This window comes from Rattus rattus, chromosome 8 (genome assembly GCF_011064425.1).
Source record: "Rattus rattus isolate New Zealand chromosome 8, Rrattus_CSIRO_v1, whole genome shotgun sequence".
Classification (NCBI taxonomy): domain Eukaryota; kingdom Metazoa; phylum Chordata; class Mammalia; order Rodentia; family Muridae; genus Rattus; species Rattus rattus.
The window spans coordinates 62,992,863-63,010,823 of record NC_046161.1 but is presented as its reverse complement, the minus strand read 5'-3'; the positions used below and the strand labels follow the sequence as shown (position 1 = coordinate 63,010,823).

At 46.7% G+C, this 17,961-nt stretch overlaps 1 protein-coding gene and 1 long non-coding RNA gene across 3 annotated transcripts in view; both read right to left on the bottom strand.

Annotated features, from left to right (window-relative positions):
* Positions 1-14,724, bottom strand: part of Rora (RAR related orphan receptor A) — a 722,958-nt gene extending 708,234 nt beyond the window's left edge. For both annotated transcript variants that reach the window (XM_032909335.1, XM_032909336.1), the window contains exon 1: positions 14,484-14,724. In XM_032909335.1, the coding sequence (XP_032765226.1) occupies positions 14,484-14,649 (166 nt within the window). In that variant the 5' untranslated portion in view covers positions 14,650-14,724. The remainder of the gene's footprint in view (positions 1-14,483) is intronic.
* Positions 8,276-8,620, bottom strand: LOC116906595. Its single transcript, XR_004388753.1, has 2 exons — positions 8,579-8,620; positions 8,276-8,492 (listed from the first exon to the last, which is right to left on the bottom strand). It is a non-coding gene; the product is annotated as an uncharacterized LOC116906595 (long non-coding RNA).
* Positions 14,725-17,961: the final 3,237 nt, after the last annotated feature.

Here is a 17,961-nt window from a genome sequence, read left to right as displayed (position 1 = left end):
TATGTGTGTGTGTGTATATATATATATATATATATATATATTAACCATTTTTTTCCTGACTAGTTTAGGAATAGAAGTTCTCTTTGCTAGTTTAGTTTATTTCTTAAATACCAGCTATTCTCTCTCTCTCTCTCTCTCTCTCTCTCTCTCTCTCTCTCTCTCTCTCTCTCTCTCTGTGTGTGTGTGTGGTCCCATACTATCACCAACACAAATTAGACAAAAGAGATGTTAATGGTGTAATTCGCTTTACAATGGAACAGTTATTACAGCATTACTCTATTTCCATTACCACTAAATATTAGGATCAGCTTCCAATGTGTTTGAATGAAGAAATAAAGCCACCTAATCACGGTGCCAATTAAAAGTCTGTAAAAGCCAAGCAGTGTATCAAACACAAAGCATCCTGGAGAAAGATGGGGTTCTGCTCACCCCTCACTTCCTCGAGCATGCCATGTCTCTTCCGCTTGTGACTTTGACCTATCCTGGTCCAAGTACAAGCAAAATCAATAAAGACCCTTGGCAAGTGGAATTGATTCTCCAAGAAAAGATGCTATAATCCAGAGGCATGCCCTCTGCTCCTGCTAATGTTACTTTCCTGGGTTTCCCCAGGACCACTGTGGTACCATCACTATTTCTCATGCTGCCTGCTTATCAGTTGTGCTACTGTAACAGGAATGCAAACAGGTTGGGAGTCTCTGAGAGTATTGCTTGCAAAGTGCACGTAAATTATGATATTACAATTTAAAGACTCTGCAGTCAGTCACCAGAGTGGAACAATACAGAAAAACAAGTTGAATGGAACCGTTGCAGACAGGGAGGAGTCCATGAGTAAAAGGGAAGGGAGGGTGAGGAACTGTGAGAAATGAAGCAAGAGAAAGCATCAGTTTGGCCAGTAGGAAAAAATGGAGCTGTCCCAGCCTGCGTGCCTGAAGAAGAGCAAAGGCCAGAGGGGACTATGGGAAGAGCGGTGCTACAGGGAGGAAACAAGTAGGCATGGACTTGCTTAAGGTCCCCCAGAAGGTCTGAGAGGTGGCATGAGGGAACATAACACTAACTGAAGGGGCTCAACTCCAGTCACATGCCCTCTTTGCAGATCCAGCCCATGGTGACCCAGCTGAATGATAGGGAGTACATCCAAACCCAGGAAGAGAACTGGCCACGAGGAGATGTCAGGACCTTCGCTGAAGCCCCTAGGAGTCATGCTCACTTCACAGAACCAAGCAGGAAATGTTCAAGACCTGAGTGGGAGAAGGAGACAGATGCAAGGGAACCTATAGCACTGTGTCAGCCATGGTCACTACCACCATCGGAGCCACACACACTGTTTCCAAGGTCTGCTGGGAGGCACTTGGCAAGCAGCACCAGGAGTGATCATTGCAGCAAGGGGAGAAACATCACCCTCGGCAGTTTTCAGCATAATGAACTCACTTAGGACACACAGTTAGCACAGCACAGACCTCACTCCGTCACTCACTTCTGGCAGACACACAACAAACCAGGTATGTGTACTCAGTCTCTAAACGTGAGCAATTTTGCTCTGAAGTGATTGGGTCTGGATTAACCCTGAGGATAGGATGGAGGGAAACAATGGGTCCAATAGAGACAGACATGGAGCAAATTAATACAACTGGCTCCAAACTTTACTGAAGCCCAAGAACACTGAAGATGGACAGGCCATTGAGAAGCACTAAGCTGGGGGAACTTTGTGGAGTGACATGGGAATGAATATCTGCCCAACGGGGATCTACTTTACCTAAGACATTGTGTAAAGGTAAGAATGTAGACTGTGCTCCTGGTCATGTGGAGAATAGGCTTACAAAAAAGGAAATGACACAAGAAGATGATGAGAGTCTTTAAGGAACTGGGAGAAGTGGTCACACAATGGTTGAAGGAGTCCTTGGTCCATGCAACCAGTATCTGAAAAACAGGGCTATTGGGAACTGTGGGGCTAAGAGGGTGGATGTTATCTGGATCTACAGAAGGTCTGAGAAGAAGAGAGGAGAGATCAGGACAGGGGAAAGGGTGGGAGGAGGGAAAAGAGAAAGACATACAAGCCATAGAGGTCAAGCGGGCAAACACCAGGAGGAACAATCCTCTGAGGTGTCCAGTGTCAGGTGAGAGTGGGGGACATTCCCACCAGAACGGAAAGTTCAGCAAGGCAGGAATTCAGCTTCCTTGCTGGCTGCCTAGATCACAGCACAGTGACTGGCCCAGAGAAAGGCCCTAGGAGATATCTGTTGAGTTAAAGAAATGCTACCCCAGAGGCTGGGGAAATGAAACAGTAGTCAAGAGCACTGACCACTTTTTGTAGAGGTCCAGGGGTCAATTCCCTGCACCTATGTGGTAGATCACAGCTGTCTGTAACTTCAGTTCCACTGGATTTGATTCGTTATTCTGGACTCCGGGTATACATGTGGCGTACAGACACACATGCAAACAGAACATTCATACACATAGAAGGAACGTAACCATGTGCTCTCACACGTCTGCTCTAAGCCATACAGAAGAGGGAATCCCAGAATTTGTATTCTCAGCCAATCTAAGGCAGATGCACTCATACATGTAATAGGTTAATAACAAGTGTATGCTAAAAATGGCATCAAGATATGGTGTGACTATAATAATGAGTATTTATATTATTTGTCCTCCTCCAGATCATAATGAGCAGCTCCTGGAGCTCCACTTGAGTTGCTGTGAAGACCTTCCCCCTCCCAATCCCATGCCAAGGCCCCACAATGTCTCTACCTACCCCCCACCCAGGACAGGTCTCTTGATATCTAGAAGAAACATCTCCTCAATAATGTAATGAGGCTAATTCTCAGGGCCATGATGTGTATTTAAAAAAAACAAAAATAACAGTGAAGCTCAGATAAGTGCAAATGCTTTATGCAAAAAGCTTTTGTGTGAGTGTGTGCACGTGTACATATGTACTTGTGTATGCATACCCGGTGTACATGTGTATTCATGCATACCTGGTGTACATGTGTATTCATGCACATGTGTGTGTGTGTCTCTGTGTGTGTGTGTGTGCAGTGCAAACACACTCTCGAAGTGGTTTAGAATTTGCATAGTTCGTTGGGCATTAAGCCACAAGAATTTCAAAGGCTAAGGAATTCCCAAACCTGAACCCTCTTAAGATCAAGCTGGATGCCCCTTTTCTAGAAAATGACCTTCAACTTGTCTTGTTCCATAGAGGAGTTAACCCAAATGATTCTGAAACAGCATGGAATGCTATGTAAGACTCTTGAGTTCAGACCTAAGAGTCTTCAATGCACCCCCAGTTTCACAACACACCATCTTTTTAGAAGGAAAAAAAACTATTATTTTCCACTACAAAAATTATACAATCATGTTTGGGATATAAATTAATTAATTTTTTTAAAAATGTACATTCATAATTCAGGAACCTCAGTAAAGAAAAAAGAAAAGCAGATAATGCCAACACCTACACCTGAGCACTTTATTATTTCATTTAATGTGGGTCCAAGTTCCTTTATTGATACAACTGTATTTAATATATACATATACACATTCATGCATGCACTGTAACTTCTTTTTTACAAAAACAAAAAAGATACAATTCTCTGTAGGCTGCAGTGAATGGTGTTTCTTTTCATTTGGAATAAACCATAGACTTTCTTCCATGTTAAGAACACCCCACAGCCCCCCTCCCATTCCCTACCCCTGTCTTTCACTCCCCCATCCCCCAAGGCTCAGGAACATGGGGCAGGAAGAACGGGCTGGAGAATGAGTGGATGCTGTGAATGCTCTCTTCTGGATATGACACGTCTAACGCACTCAAGAACTCCCAACAGCTGTGGTTACCTGCACAAGACCAAGGCAAGATCGAACCAGTTAAAAATTCCAGCGCCAGATCAGGAGGGTCTGTGAACGCCCCAACCCAAGCTGAGCGTCTGTCGGCAGCTAATGGCTGCCTGAGGATAAAGAGTCACTCTCTAAAAAGTTTTAAAGGTTTTTCTTTGAGATTACAATATCCTTCCTCTCTTCCCTTTCTTCCCTTCAACCCTTCCCATATACTATACTCCACTCTCACTCTCTTTCAAATGATGGTCACCTGTCTTTAGGTAAATGGCCACTGAAAGGCTGCCCATGGGCCAGTGGGCCTGCGTGTATGAGCAGTACTAATAAGCACATAGATAATTTTCAAGCAAAAAGAGTTTTCTACTGTGATGAGGTTTTTGGGTTTTGGGTGTTTGTTTGATTTGGGGGTTGTTTTTGTTTTTGTTTTTGCTTTTGTTTTGTTTCTGTGGCCTTTCAGCATTCTATTCACAGACCTGGTCTTGGAAATACCTCTGTCAAGAGCCCAGCCTTAACCTCAGCCTTGAGGAAGGACCTCCTTGGGAAGAAGCATTGCTCATTGTATGCCCCGCTATGCCTGCTCCAGCAGGTTCCCCACGGTGGGTGCCTGATTTTCTGTGGAATCAGGACATGAGACTCAATGTCTACTTTAATTGTATTAAGTACATTTTATTATAAATAAAAATATAATGTAGTAAACAATAAATATGTACTTTAATTCCTAACTGAATCACGCTGGGCTAGATGACCTTGTGTATGCATTGAAATATCCTCAGGATAACTTTCCTGGAGGGTAGGGACTTGGTGTTCTTTTCCCAGGGACTTCTGAGGACCTGCACATGAGTGGAAAGGGGCACCGGAGGAGAGAGCAGAAGATCGGGCTCTGGTCACACCCTCACTGCCGCCTGGGGATGTCATGTCAGACGTATTACAGGTTTGTAAGAGCCTCCAATTCACTGGAGTGGGGTGGAGCTGGGCCAGAGAGGTCTCAGGACACCTTCTCAACCTCCCATTTTGCCTGACAAAAGGGGTAGTGGCAACATGAGTGTGTACCCACGCCTCATGTACAGCCCCACACTCACTCAGGTCCAAAGGCAAAGTTCAGAATGTTCCAGAAGTTCTTTTAGCATAGCTTCCATTTTCCAAGTAACTCTGGGGGTCCTGGGAAATCTCAGTGAACGGCACCAATCCCTGGCTGTCATCTCTGACTGTGAAATGTTATACTCTCTGGGTTAGGCACTTGGGTTCTGCACACAGCCCTCAGGTTCCCACATTCTGTCCATGTGTGCTCACCCCAAGTGGGAGAGAGAAACCGGAGCGAGGTCACGTAACTTAGCAGTTCCACACTTGTCACGCCAGCCAGCCCACGCCGAGCGCCAGCACAAGAGTCAAATTATTTCATCTAGCTTAGCTTTCTCCATACTTCATTTTCCTGGGCAACTGAGAGTTATGGGCAGTCTAGCCTCTCAGCTGCCCTGCACTGCACTTTTAGGGAGAACACCATTGCATGCCAGTGCCCCTGGGAGCAGAGACTACATCACGGCCTTTTCATCATCCACTGGTTTCCCAACTGAAAACTGAAAAGAGACGCGGTTTATTTAAGAGGTCTCAGGCCTGACCAGCTTATGTGGTTCCTCGGAGACTGGGTGTTTCAAGATCCACTCTTTTCCACCCGTTCGCTCACTCCTGTCCGTGAACTGCCATGGTTCCTACGGGAGGAGAGAGGCTCTCTGCTTCTGTTAGTTCAGGATCACATCTGGCTGCCTTTCCTCTCTGTCTTTGTCCAGTTCTTCAGGTTTCTTGAAAACTAATTGGAAGCGTCAATAAGTCCACCCACCGATTCCCTCAACGCCCCAGAAAGTTGATCTCTCTGCCCTTCAGAGCAGCGCTAGCCGTGTTTTTCTAAATATCCCCATACCTGCCTTTGTCGATTGGCAATCTCAACAAGTTCGTCATAACTTCTCAAAGTGTCACCGTGCCTTGTTTTCAGTGTCCTTGATAAAGGTAATTTAAAATGTCAGAGTCCTTGCTGACGCCTCTTTGGCACACACAGTCTCGGCCCCACCTTCACCCACAGCCCATAATTCCCAGCCCCAAATGGCATCTTATCCTCTTTGTTCATGAGCCCCTTGCCTCAGTTCACCATTCTTTTCCCACCCACGCCCAAATACCTCACCCAGGGAAACACACTTTAGCTCGTGGGTTCTCCTTCCTTGACTTCAGCAAGACATGTCGGTGCCTAGAGATGATAAAGTCACCTTTAGGAAAGAAGCGTATAGCATAGGCTGTCAATTAATCAGAACAAGGCAGGGAAATGACATCCTATGCAGCTGAGTCCTGGTATATAGATTTGCATGCTTGGGGGAGATCAAGGTGATTTCTTTTGCACAATTGAAAGTTCATAGTCATGTCTTTCATTTGACTATAAGCCCAACACCTAACACTGCGAGAGCTGATAGCCTGGAGCGCTGAACACTGAGTTTGGCATACCTCATTCTGAATTCAAACATTGGCCCCTAGGTTTTTTTGGTGTGGCTTCCCCCAAACCCCCTTTTCTGGAAATTTCATGTCTATTCTTTTCATGCTCCCTGTTTATCCTTGGCGATGTTCTTTGCCTATAAAGACAAGTCAACTGGTTTTTCCATTCTATAATTTTTAGTCCCACATCAAGTTTGACAGGTAGATTTTTCAGCCTGCTTGCCTGTCCCCTTGTGAGGCCCGGTCCCCCACGCCACCATTCCTGTCACGTTACAATCCCATCAAGTTTCGGAGTGTCATTTATACACAATTTTATTTCTTCTTCTTTCGCACACGCCTACCACTTACGTACGGCGACTCGCTGTATTCATATTTCATAAACTCCATCAGTATTCGGTCGAATCCTCCCCCAAAGTAAGCTAGATATTTTTAACCTCTTTCACCGACTTGAGGATTTTACGCTAAGTGGTACCCTTCCCCTGTGTCTCAGAGGACTTTATCTACTGTGACCGTGCTGGCTGCATGTAGAACCTTTCTTTCTTACTTCAGAACAGTTTGAGACAATTTGTATCCCAAGCGCCAACACCCTATCACACAGCTACGATGGCTCTACCTGAGAGGTAATGTAGTCTGTGCACCATAATGCTTCTCTCTCACTCCAGCCGGAGTCATCCCAGGTCCTCCTCCACCTGTGCGGGTGAGGAAAACCTATCCTGTCAGCATCTGTGAGAATGAATACAGGGCCCTCCAGCCAACCATTGGGACCCAGGTTTTGTAGATAAACCCATCGTTATCATCAATGCCCCATCCCATGTAACATGGTGACACAATTTATAATGGCATCATGTCATGAAAGCCATAAAAATCTTCTGGGGGAGGGTAATCATTTGCCCCTCAACAGGGCATTGTTCCCTGTAATTCCTTTCAGCATAAGCATAGAAGACCCGGGGCTGAAAACCCCAGTCTTCCGACCCAGTGAACGTGATACCTTCATTTTTATCATACCCTCTTCCTCTCTTATAAAGATGTTTTTAAAAACAGTTCTCTTGATGCCTTTGCCAAAAACAGTCAGTAAACTAGTAATGATAAAAAATAAATAATAATTGGCTATCAGAACACCAAGAATCCAAACACAGGGACATCAGAGGCTGCAGAAGCTAATCAATGACTCACATTAAGTCAAGTGTTAGCCTGTGATGTTGCTGAGGAAGCCAGCTCTGTGGTGATGATGTTGCTGAGGGAGCCAGCTCTGAGGTCCAGAGATGCTTCCCAAAGGCCACAGCTTGGAAAGGACTTCCTCTGGGAGCCTCTAAATATTCTTTTTTTTTTTCCAGAGCTGGGGACCGAACCCAGGGCCTTGCGCTTCCTAGGCAAGCGCTCTACCACTGAGCTAAATCCCCAACCCCGCCTCTAAATATTCTTTACTACATGCTTGAATCCTGGAGCTTCCTAACCTTCCAGGTACATGCATTTCCTACTACAGAGATGCTTCCAATGTCCCCGAGGGAATGGTCAAGTTAGTGGTGGTTTCCACCCCTTACAGGAGACGAAGCCACATTACAGGACTTGTAAACAGAATTGCCTCCCTGAATACTTAAAGAGGATTTAGCATCTTCTATAATTCTAGGGCAGCAGTTTTCAACCTGTGGGTCGTGACCCATTTGGGGATGGCATATCAGATATTCACATTCATAGTCACATTCACATTCATAACAGCAGCAAAATTATAGTTATAGAGTAGCAACAAAATAATGTTATGGTTGGGAGTCACCACAATATGAGGAAATGTGTGAAAGGGTCACAGCATTAGGAAGTTAAGAACCAGTACTCTAGAGAAAGAAGTAAGAAGAATCTAGCAGACAACTGTAATCTGAGCACTTCTGAGGCTAAGGAAGGAGGATCACTCTGAGACCTAGGCTACACAGTGAGACCCTGCCTCAAATAAACAGACAAGTAAGTAGATAAACAAACGAAAGCCTTTTAGAATCTGGTCGACAATTTTTTTATTAATAAAACCTCCAGTAACCCAGAACAACTAATTGAATTTCCGACTTGCTTCCTGCGACATAGAAAACAAGGAAGCAAATAGTTCTGCTAAAGATTTCACAGAAAGAAAAAAAGAAAGAAAGAAACCATTTCCAGGTGGGATCAGGACAGACCTCCGCTGGTCTGCAACGCCAGCTCCATTCTCAGTTCTGTAATGTACAATCAGAATTCATGCTCAGAACCGTGACCCCACAGCACTGTGAGACATTGAAACTCCAAGGAAAGATTCAATTACCTTTCCGGCTCGCTCGCGCTCTCTCTCTCTCTCTCTCTCTCTCTCTCTCAGTCTCTAGGCTAAGAAAGGAAACCACATAGCAACAAAAGAAAAAATTACTCAAAAAGGAAAGAAATAATAATAATAATAATAATAATAATAATAATAATAAATGGTGTTAATCTAATGTCAGACAGAAAAAAAAATCAATTCATTGGCAGTGCCTTGGTACCCTCAGAGTAAAATGTGAAACTGTGGTTTATTATATAGCAGCCAAGACTTAAACACCAATCATCTGGGTTATTTTTAAAGCATCAACCTAAAAATCACTCAATTCTATTAATATACAGCCTAAAACATGGTTGAAAAGTTTTAACAGCTTTGTTCTAAACAACATTTCCCATGAAGAATTAGGCACAAAAATAAATATAGGAAAGAGAAGGGGAAGGGTTGAGAAGGAAAGCGGGACCACTAGCCTAAACCCAGAGCAAGGGAGCTCTTTGGACTTGGAAACATTGCCTATGTTCCAGATTAGTGCATGCTCTGGTAGCTGAAGTCCTTCCAAGTTCAAAGTCTCCTTACTCTAAGAGAATTGATAACTCATCTGGATGGGTGCGTCACGGATCTCTCTCTCCGTGAGAGTGGAAGACAGTGGCTTTAGAAGTCCCTGTATCATCTCATAGAAGATAGAGAGTGAGGGGCAGAGGAGCAGATGATGTCATATTAGGTCATAAACACACGCACACACATAGAGCACACACGAGCACACATGCACATGCCTGTAACCATCTCTAAAATGCGCCTTTGCATTTTGCCTCCTGAGACTCAGAAGTTCTCACAGAAGCTAAGAAGGAACACAGAGGCCTGAGCGGGGTGGTGCACAGGAGGAAAGAGGAGAACTTTTTGAAAAAGTAACACGTGCTGTAATACTTCACAGGACATGAGGGTGAGAGCTGACTCGGTTGGTGAAGTGCCCAGAACCCATATTCAAAAGCCAGGTGTGGGAACACACACTTACAATCCCAACACTGGGGAGGTTGAGACAGGAGGATCCCTGGAGCTCAATGGCCAACCAGCCTAGCAGAATCACTGACCTCTAAGTCCAGTGAAAGACTTTGTCTCAAAAAGTAAAGTGGAGAGCAATTGAGGAAGACGCCCAACACTGACCTCTGGTCCCACATGCTCTCATGTATACAAATGCCCACACGCGACAATGTGTATACACAATAGCATTTTAAAACATGGAGTTCATGTTCTGTGAATCTAATTGTCACTAACGTCCAACTCCGAGAGCATTCCCAAAGTCACACAAGTTCCCAAATGCAAAATGGGGACTTTAGAGGGAAAAATGTGTGGCTTTATCTGACATGGACCAGAGGATGGCCCATGGACTTTTCTTACTTGCAAATCAAGGGTTAACTTCAGATGGAGATAACTTTCTTTTTTTTTCCAAAAGTGATTAAGCTGTCTCCACAAGTCCTCGGAACATTGTCATCCTTAGGGGAAATTCTGACCATTAATATCCTTGTGCCTGTCCATTCCACTTCAGGAGTCTGTCTTGCTTCACAGGGGTGTGCTGCCCCACTCCCAGCACAGACATCCATGTGTCCTGAACAGCCAAGAGGAGACGTGCTGTCAGAACCCAGCTTCTATACGGGCATCAGCCATGCTTCAGGGTTACAGACAGGCATGTTCTAAAGACCAGGGCTCCTCAGAATGCCAGTGTGATTTAGAAAAGAGAGAATGGGTGTGCTGTAAGTATTTTATCCACTCAGGACTCAAATTCTAGATTAATAATTCAACTCTTTACAAGAAATTAGGATGAGGCAACAGAAAGGTTATCCTAACTATCATGAAATGCATTTTCTAAAATTATTCCTTTGCATTTAAAAGGGTATAATTATAAATGGCTTTATGAGCAATTTACCAGAAAATTAAAGTCTTTTATTTAAAAAAAAATCATCCTATCCCTCTGGCAAAGGATTTTTCTCCCAGCCAGAGAAACTATCATTCATTCCCTAAAGAAGGTAATCTGAAAATTCATCTGTAGAAAAGTTGCCATACCGATAAATAAGAGAACCTTCCAGAACATGGCTCAGCAGGGACTGGAGAGAGGAAGGGAGGGGGAAGCATTTCCAAAGTGTGGCAGTTCTGGCACCACCCTCCCCCCCATTCTCCCTAGTTTGCAGAGCCATGCAGGCCCTGTTAATTTATTTTTTAAGTCACTCTCAGCTGAGCTTCCAGGGGGCTATCCCTCAATCTTACCCAGCTTCTCAGTGCTAATCCCATCCTATGGTTTCGATTTTTTTCTCTTAGGTTGGCCTGCCCTAAAAGCCTTGCACACCGCATGTCCTGTGATGGTAACTTTGGTGATGTAAAATATGTGAGCTTCTGGTGCTCATATAATATGGAGATTCTGGATAAGGGTTCCTAACAACACTTATTCACAATGCTCACAGATCCGTATACCCCCTGAAAGCCATGTTAAATTAAAGATTCATGGTGTTTTGTTTTTTTTTCCATTTCATTTTTACTCGCCATGTTGATTCTTGTCTGTCTTTTATTTCCGTGCGCCTCTTTCACGGTGCTGTAAAGACGGGGGGGTGGGGCACTGAATGACCCCAGCCATCATTAATACTTTCTAGAAAATCGAAGGGTTTCATTAAGACTGCCACCATTCCCTTGGAGTTGTAAGAGTGCAGGGAGATCAACTTCCAGATTATAAAACCACACATCTGATTTTGAAAGCCCAGGTACTGAAGGCCTCTAATCCGTTTCATACTTAGATTCTTAGGACGTAGGAATGTAGCAATAGCCTCAAATCTACCCCGGTAATATCTCATGAGGTCACATCAATGTCACGAGACTATACCCTCAATCCCTATAGACTCCAAGCATCTGCTGGCTGCAAACAAGCCCTCAAAGGCCCTAGGAAAATACCTCCTAAGTCAGGAAGCTTCCCATTCATCCAGGACCTCCACTCACCTTCCATGAGATGGAGCAGGCTAATTGTGAGGTGGTGATGTTTGTTTTGTGCTTTGAGCCTGTGTTTTTATGTTTTAAGTATTTAAGAGGCATAATCACCTAGTGTGTAGGTTAATTTCTTTCTGATATTGTAATTTATGCAACATTAATATGGGATGCCAGCTCCAATTTTCTTATGCTTACACTCCAGGAGCCGAGTTGCATATTCTGCCAACTCCATTACATCATCTAAAAACCCAAACATTTCCCATTTGCACAGCACTCTCAACTACCCAGCATACTCACACAGTCTCTCTTTCTCCCAGATGCGCTCTCTCTCTCTCTCTCTCTCTCTCTCTCTCTCTCTCTCTCTCTCTCTCTGCCTCTCTGCCTCTCTGCCTCTCTGCCTCTCTGCCTCTCTGCCTCTCTCTCTCTTACCAAGATTGGCAACCCTGAGAAGTAGATACTACATCTGAGGTCAAGGTCTGAAACTGCAAGTAATTCCTGGAAGATATTACTACTGCTGTGTTGGCTAAAGGATGCCTCCATGTCTGACCTTCCTTTTTTCCATTCAGACTGTTATGTAACCCAGTGCCTGCGTGCAGGATGGAAGTGGAGTGTCTGGGCCTTACTTCCCCCCTTCCCATTAAATCTCGTTGGAGAAACAGCCAGGGTTTCTTCAAGGAATGCGGGTGGGGGCTCTAGGGGGTAGAGGGATATGGGTCAGCGGGCCATCCTGGAAGATGCACATTGCTTCTATTTTGGCTCCTTGGAGCTTTGAGGAGGCGGGGAGTGGGGGAGGGGTACCAAATTCCCTGGCTTTATATAATTTGCAAGTTACGGATTTGTAGTTGGTTCTGCAGCCTGCACACCGCCCCCCCCCCATCTATTGCAAGAACACACCTGGCAGAAATGACACCTGAAGATGTTAATAAAGCAGGGGAGGTGAGGGACTAGAGAAAGAAAAAAAGGCACAAACTAGAACTGAGAGCCGCTACTAGACACCGTGCACCCCTTCTTTAAAAAAAAAAAAAAAAAAAGCCTCCAAACACATGAAGGGGATTTTCTCCAGCATTTCTGATTAACCCTGTTACATAACCCGCTCGCATTCCAAATCTCGGGCTCTAAATAGACTCTTTGCAGCCAAAAGCTGTGCACAAAGTCGCAGAACTGGTGGTCCGTTGCGACCGCCCCCCCACCCCAAGTCTTCACCCCCCCCCTTTCCTTTCGTCCCGGTCCTTGTCGCCCCCATTTCTCTGGTTCAAACAGAACCTCAACGCAGTCACTCTTCGGAAATCGCCTTTAATTAAATGGTACCCCCCCACTCCCAGCATATGTCATCCTGATGGCTTTTACTGTACTTGAATTCCGTGAATGGGAAAGCTCTCGGACAGGGGGTGTGGCTAAGGTGGGGCGGGAGGGGAGATACTGTAAAACAGCCAGCACATGATCAGCCATGTTCCTACCTCCAACTAGCACATCCAAGAGGAAGGGAGGGGCTTTCGGTCCCCCCTTTCGCCTTCCCCCAGGCCCCCTAGCCGCCGAACCTGCCTGGAGAGATCTACTCTGTCCCAAGTCCCCGGGTGGCTCGCAGGAGCCCGCTTCCTTCGGAGTGACAGGCGGGATTTATACATTATTTACAACAGTAATTAAAGCTGCAGCTTCCTCCTGCTCTTTGCAAACTCCAGGAGCATTCAAATAAATAATCCCCCACCCCCCGAAGGAGGGGGTGGGGATCCCACAGCAGCTTCTGACACCTTTAAGAAAGGAGTCAGTCCCCCACCCCCCACCCCGCCTCCCCGGGTCAGGCCACTTTAGGAAAACGCCCGGAGGGGAGCAAGCACCCTTGTCTCCCCAGGCCCCCTCTTTTATACACTCCAGACACCAACACGAAATGAACCAAAGGCCCAAGAAGGGCTGCCTCCTTAGCCCTAGCCAACCAGCACTCAACTCTGATCAACCCCAGGTTCCCGCAGAAACGCTGGGCATCGCGGCGAGCGGAGGATTCCCAGCACAGAAATAAGTTTGGGTGCTTTTCTCGGCTTTCTCTCTCGGCTTGTTTGCCTCGCAAGCCGCTCCCTCCGATCCCGCGTGGAGTGCCCCACTCCACCGTCGCCCTCCCTCCGCGCGCCGCACACGCCCCCTGCCAGCCTCCTCTAGGGCTGCGGGCTCCGAACCCCCGGTTACAAAGTTGCGCTTCTCCCTTTTGCCCGGCCCCCCAAGGCAACTCCACAACATCCCGCGCGCTGGGACCCGGATCCCTCTGCCTTGTCCTCCAAACCGACCCAGAGAGCTGCAGTAGAAAAGCTGCCCGCTTCGCCCCTCTTAGCCCCAGGAGCGCCCCCTTTCCTCCTCGAGACTTCTAGGTCTCTCGCTCCTCCCGAACCCTCAAGCTTTTCCGGGAGAGGGAGGATTCGAACACACGTCTCGATTCCTACGGCGGAGTGGTGGGGGTGGGTATGAGAGAAACTGTCAAAAGCAGAAAAGGTAACTGAGGAAGCGAGTAGCCACAAACAGACCCCCTCCCTTCTTAAAAGGACACTACCGCTTTAAAAGTTTCTTTCCCCCCACTCCCCCATCTCGGTTTCTTTTTGGTGGGGGAAATCGTATTTAATTTGGATAGCTGCTCTTTGCAGAAAATAAAACATGCAATCAAGGGAGAGGTGGGGTTGGAGTCGCCTAGCTGTCAACGCTCGGGTCCGTCCCCCATCGCCCTCTCCCGCAAGCCCAGCACTGGCTTTCAAAAGTTTGCAACATTTGTGGGGGGCCGCGGGGGGAGGGGCGGGGGTGCCGTTCGCTCAGGGCACCACCACAGGCTCGCGCGCGCGTGCACCGGTCCCGGGGACCCCGCGTCTCGCCCTCTCCCCGAGCGCGCGCTCCCCCGGGGTGCCAGGTCCCCTCCGGGCTCGGCGCACCGCTCCCGCCGCCCCCCTGCCCGGAGCCTGGTCGCAGCGTCTCCTACCTCGGCTGGAGCTTGCATAGCTCTGCCTGCGCCCCGCGCCCGGTGCCTCGCTCTTGCGGCCCGTGTCCTGGGTCAACGGGGTCTCCCTGGAGCCGGCGGCCGCCTCCGAGCCGCTGCTGCCCGGCTCGCTGGCGGCGGGGTCGGGGGCTGCCGGAGCTGACTCCATGTTTTTTTTCCCAATGTAGAGATCGGCGGAGATGGCGAGCTCCGAGACTCCCTCTATCTTCTGTTTTCAGAGCGACTCTATGGTACCAAAAAAAAAAAAAAAAAAAAAAAAAAAATGAAAAGGAGACGGGCGAGAGCAGGAGGGACCTAGCCAGGCGAGAGCGCGAGTGAGCGCGCGAGTGGCGGTGGACGCGTGTGCGGCCGAGAGGGGACGCGAGGCGGGTTTGGCCACAGGCAGCGCTAGCGAGAGCGTCTCCAGCCGGCCCCCGCACCTACACTCCCCACCCTCCAGACCCCAGACCGGGAGCCACACAGGGCTGCCAAATTTGGGAGGTAGAGAAGAGGGAGGGAGGAGAAAGAAGGGGTGCCTCCTGCGCCCCGATCCTCCCTCTCCTCTTTAACCCAGCGACAGAAACGAACGGTCGGCGACGTGTGGCTCTGTCTACTTTTGAGATTCCCTCGGGGGCAGTAACTCGGTGTCCCCTATCCGCAGCCAGCTTGGGAGGAGGAGACAAATCCGGTTATCCGCGTTGGGGCACTCGCTGGTAACTGCAGCTTTCAGCAAGCCCGGTTGGAGGCTAGGGGCAAAAACTGAAGGGGAATTAGAAGCTGATTGACAACCCCCTGGGAGGAGGAAGGTGGGAGGACGGACGACGAACTTGGAGCTTTTTACTTTGGGATGGGACAGTCTGGGGTTTCCAGTCTTAGATATGACTGGGTTTAAAATAAATTTTGTGATTGTAGGATGCATACGGCTAACAAGTAACTAGTGTTATGGAAAGAGGTCTCTTTCAAGCTCTTTTGCCATTTTTCTCCGTGAAGATCCAGAAACCATTTGGCAGTGAACTATTTTGTGAAGAAAACTTTGGCCAGTTTGGTGAAGGACTCTCTGAGCCCATGAAATGGGCCTAGCTGCGTCTGAACTCCAGTGTACCTGCTAGTTTTCTATTCCCATTGGTACTTTTGATATTAAATGCACAGGCTCATCTACAGCAGACAGACATCCGGGAGAGGTATTAATAACGTCTGGATAATAAAAAAAAATCCAGATAATTAACGAGTCTTATCTTTATAAGGCATGATTCTGAGCTTAACTCCCTTTGGAGCACACCCATCTACTAGCTGATACTTAAGGAAAGCTGAGAATTAAGTGCTTACCTCCACCCCAAATTCCAGCAGGAAATACCAATACTAATGGAATGGGTGGTGAATATCCTTAGATGAGAGCTGGCTTCTGTGTCTCAATAGCGAAGCCACCATTTCCTTTTATTTCCAAAGATGCTAATGAAATCAGACCATTTTTACACCCCCACCTTCCTTTCAGAAAACCTGAAAAAATTCAACAACACAAATATTATTATCTACCAGAAGGTGGCAAAAATATGTGTTTCAGGGGGTGACATGGGGGGAGGAAGAACCGGGGAATGTTGTGCTTTTGCTAATCTTCTGGTTTGGAAGAATGCTTTAAAAGGGGGGGTGGTGAATCTAGTTGAATAGCCTCGCCCCACTCCCCCTGCCAGTTGCTACTGATTAGTTCTGTTGATTGGATTCGAGCACACAGTTGATCTTGGCCAGTGCATTCACCTGCCTAGCTGTAGTCCGTCCTTCCAGCTGATGTAGATGGGATGTGAAGGGTTCTGACACCTAACTCTGGGCTCTGCAAGGATCTCTGACGTTAGCCTATCCATTGGTGCCTGTGTGCAATGCTATGGTTGTTTCCTCTATCTCGGATCAGTTGCGAGGCTTCCCCTGACTCCAAAGCAGATTTTCTGAGTAGCCTCTCCTCTCCGGACTTTCCACTGTTTAGCCTGCATCTGACGTTCTTGCACCAACTGACCTAGCACCGTCACATTTGACTTCTCTGAGTACAAACAAACACTTCAAAGCACACAGCTTAATAAACAGCTTCCTTTGGGACAGAAGTCTCAAAATACATCTGCTGGTTGTTTTATTGGATATTTTTTTTAAAGTTTTTACTTGAATAGAGTTAATCACTCTCCTGTTTGTTTCACCGCTCCTCCTAGTTACCACCCCTCTGCTCCCTCCCATTCCCAACCCCCTCTCAGGTGAAAGCCTCTTGGTCGTTGATTACATTTGTTGCACAGATATGCATGCGTGTGAGCACAAATAAATAAAAATAGAACCATTCCCTTTTTTGTTGAGGCTGTGTATATGGTTTCAAAGCTGACGACTCTGCATTAAACAACTAATTAAAGGTGCTCGTCCTGGAAGAGGCTAATTCTTTTCCCGGCTGTCCATGGCTACCTGTAGTTCAAGTCTAAACACAGGTTCTCTTCCACGTTAATCAATAGCAGTATCAATATTGATATTGCTCTGGTCTTGTTTAGGTTGTTTCTAAGAGAGACTGTATCACCACAGAGTTCTCTTCGGGATCTTACAATATTTCAGCCCCTTCTTCCACCATGTTTCCTGAGCCATAAAGGAGCTGTAATGTATCCATTGGGGTTGGCCTCCCCATAATCAATTGATCTCTGCCTTGCAACCAATTGTGGTTTTCTAGGTAGGTCTCCAATGGCTATGAAGAGAAACTCCTTTGATGAGGCCGATAGCAGCTACAGCTATCTATGTTTGTAAGGACAAAATGGAGAATGTGGTTATGAATTAGGCTGTTGTAGCAAAGAGGCGGAAGTAAGATTCTTGTTATTCAGTGGGTTCCCTTCTAGTTCTCCTTCAACCAATTGGAACAGGTCACTCAAAAACATCTTCCAGAAAAGAAAGGGAGGCCCTGCTGGCCTTCGTCAAGACAGAAGTAGATCTCTGTGAGTTTGAGGCAACTTGGTCTGCAAAGTGAGTTCTATACTAGCCAGGATTACAGAGTGAAACCTTGTTTCAAAACAAAATGAAACACTGAGATAAAATCTGCTCCCTTCAGAGAAAAGATCCCAGAGGGTAGTGGGGGGTGGGTAAATTTCTCCTAACTCAACACAGTTACTGCTTCTGTGTTTAAAAAAAAAAAAATCAGGAACTCAAGTGCCGTCCCCCAGGGGAAAAATAAGTGAGCTACACACATTCTTGACTGTCAATCATTGTTGCTAGAGTGTGAATCACCTAGGTTGGGGAAGCTTTGGAAGAGCACAGTGAGTAGGTTTATACTCTTTCCCTTCCTGGTGTCCTTCTCTGATAACTAATTAAGACTTTCCAGTTTCCCAGATATTTAGATAGACAGGAGCCTCTTTTAGACCCTGCTCATTGACAAAGGGCAACAATGTTTGCTTTTAAATGGTTATTATTTTCTTTCTCTTACACTCAGTCCTCTGATAGGCTCTGGCTCAGAAGAGCTGCTCTCCGTGGA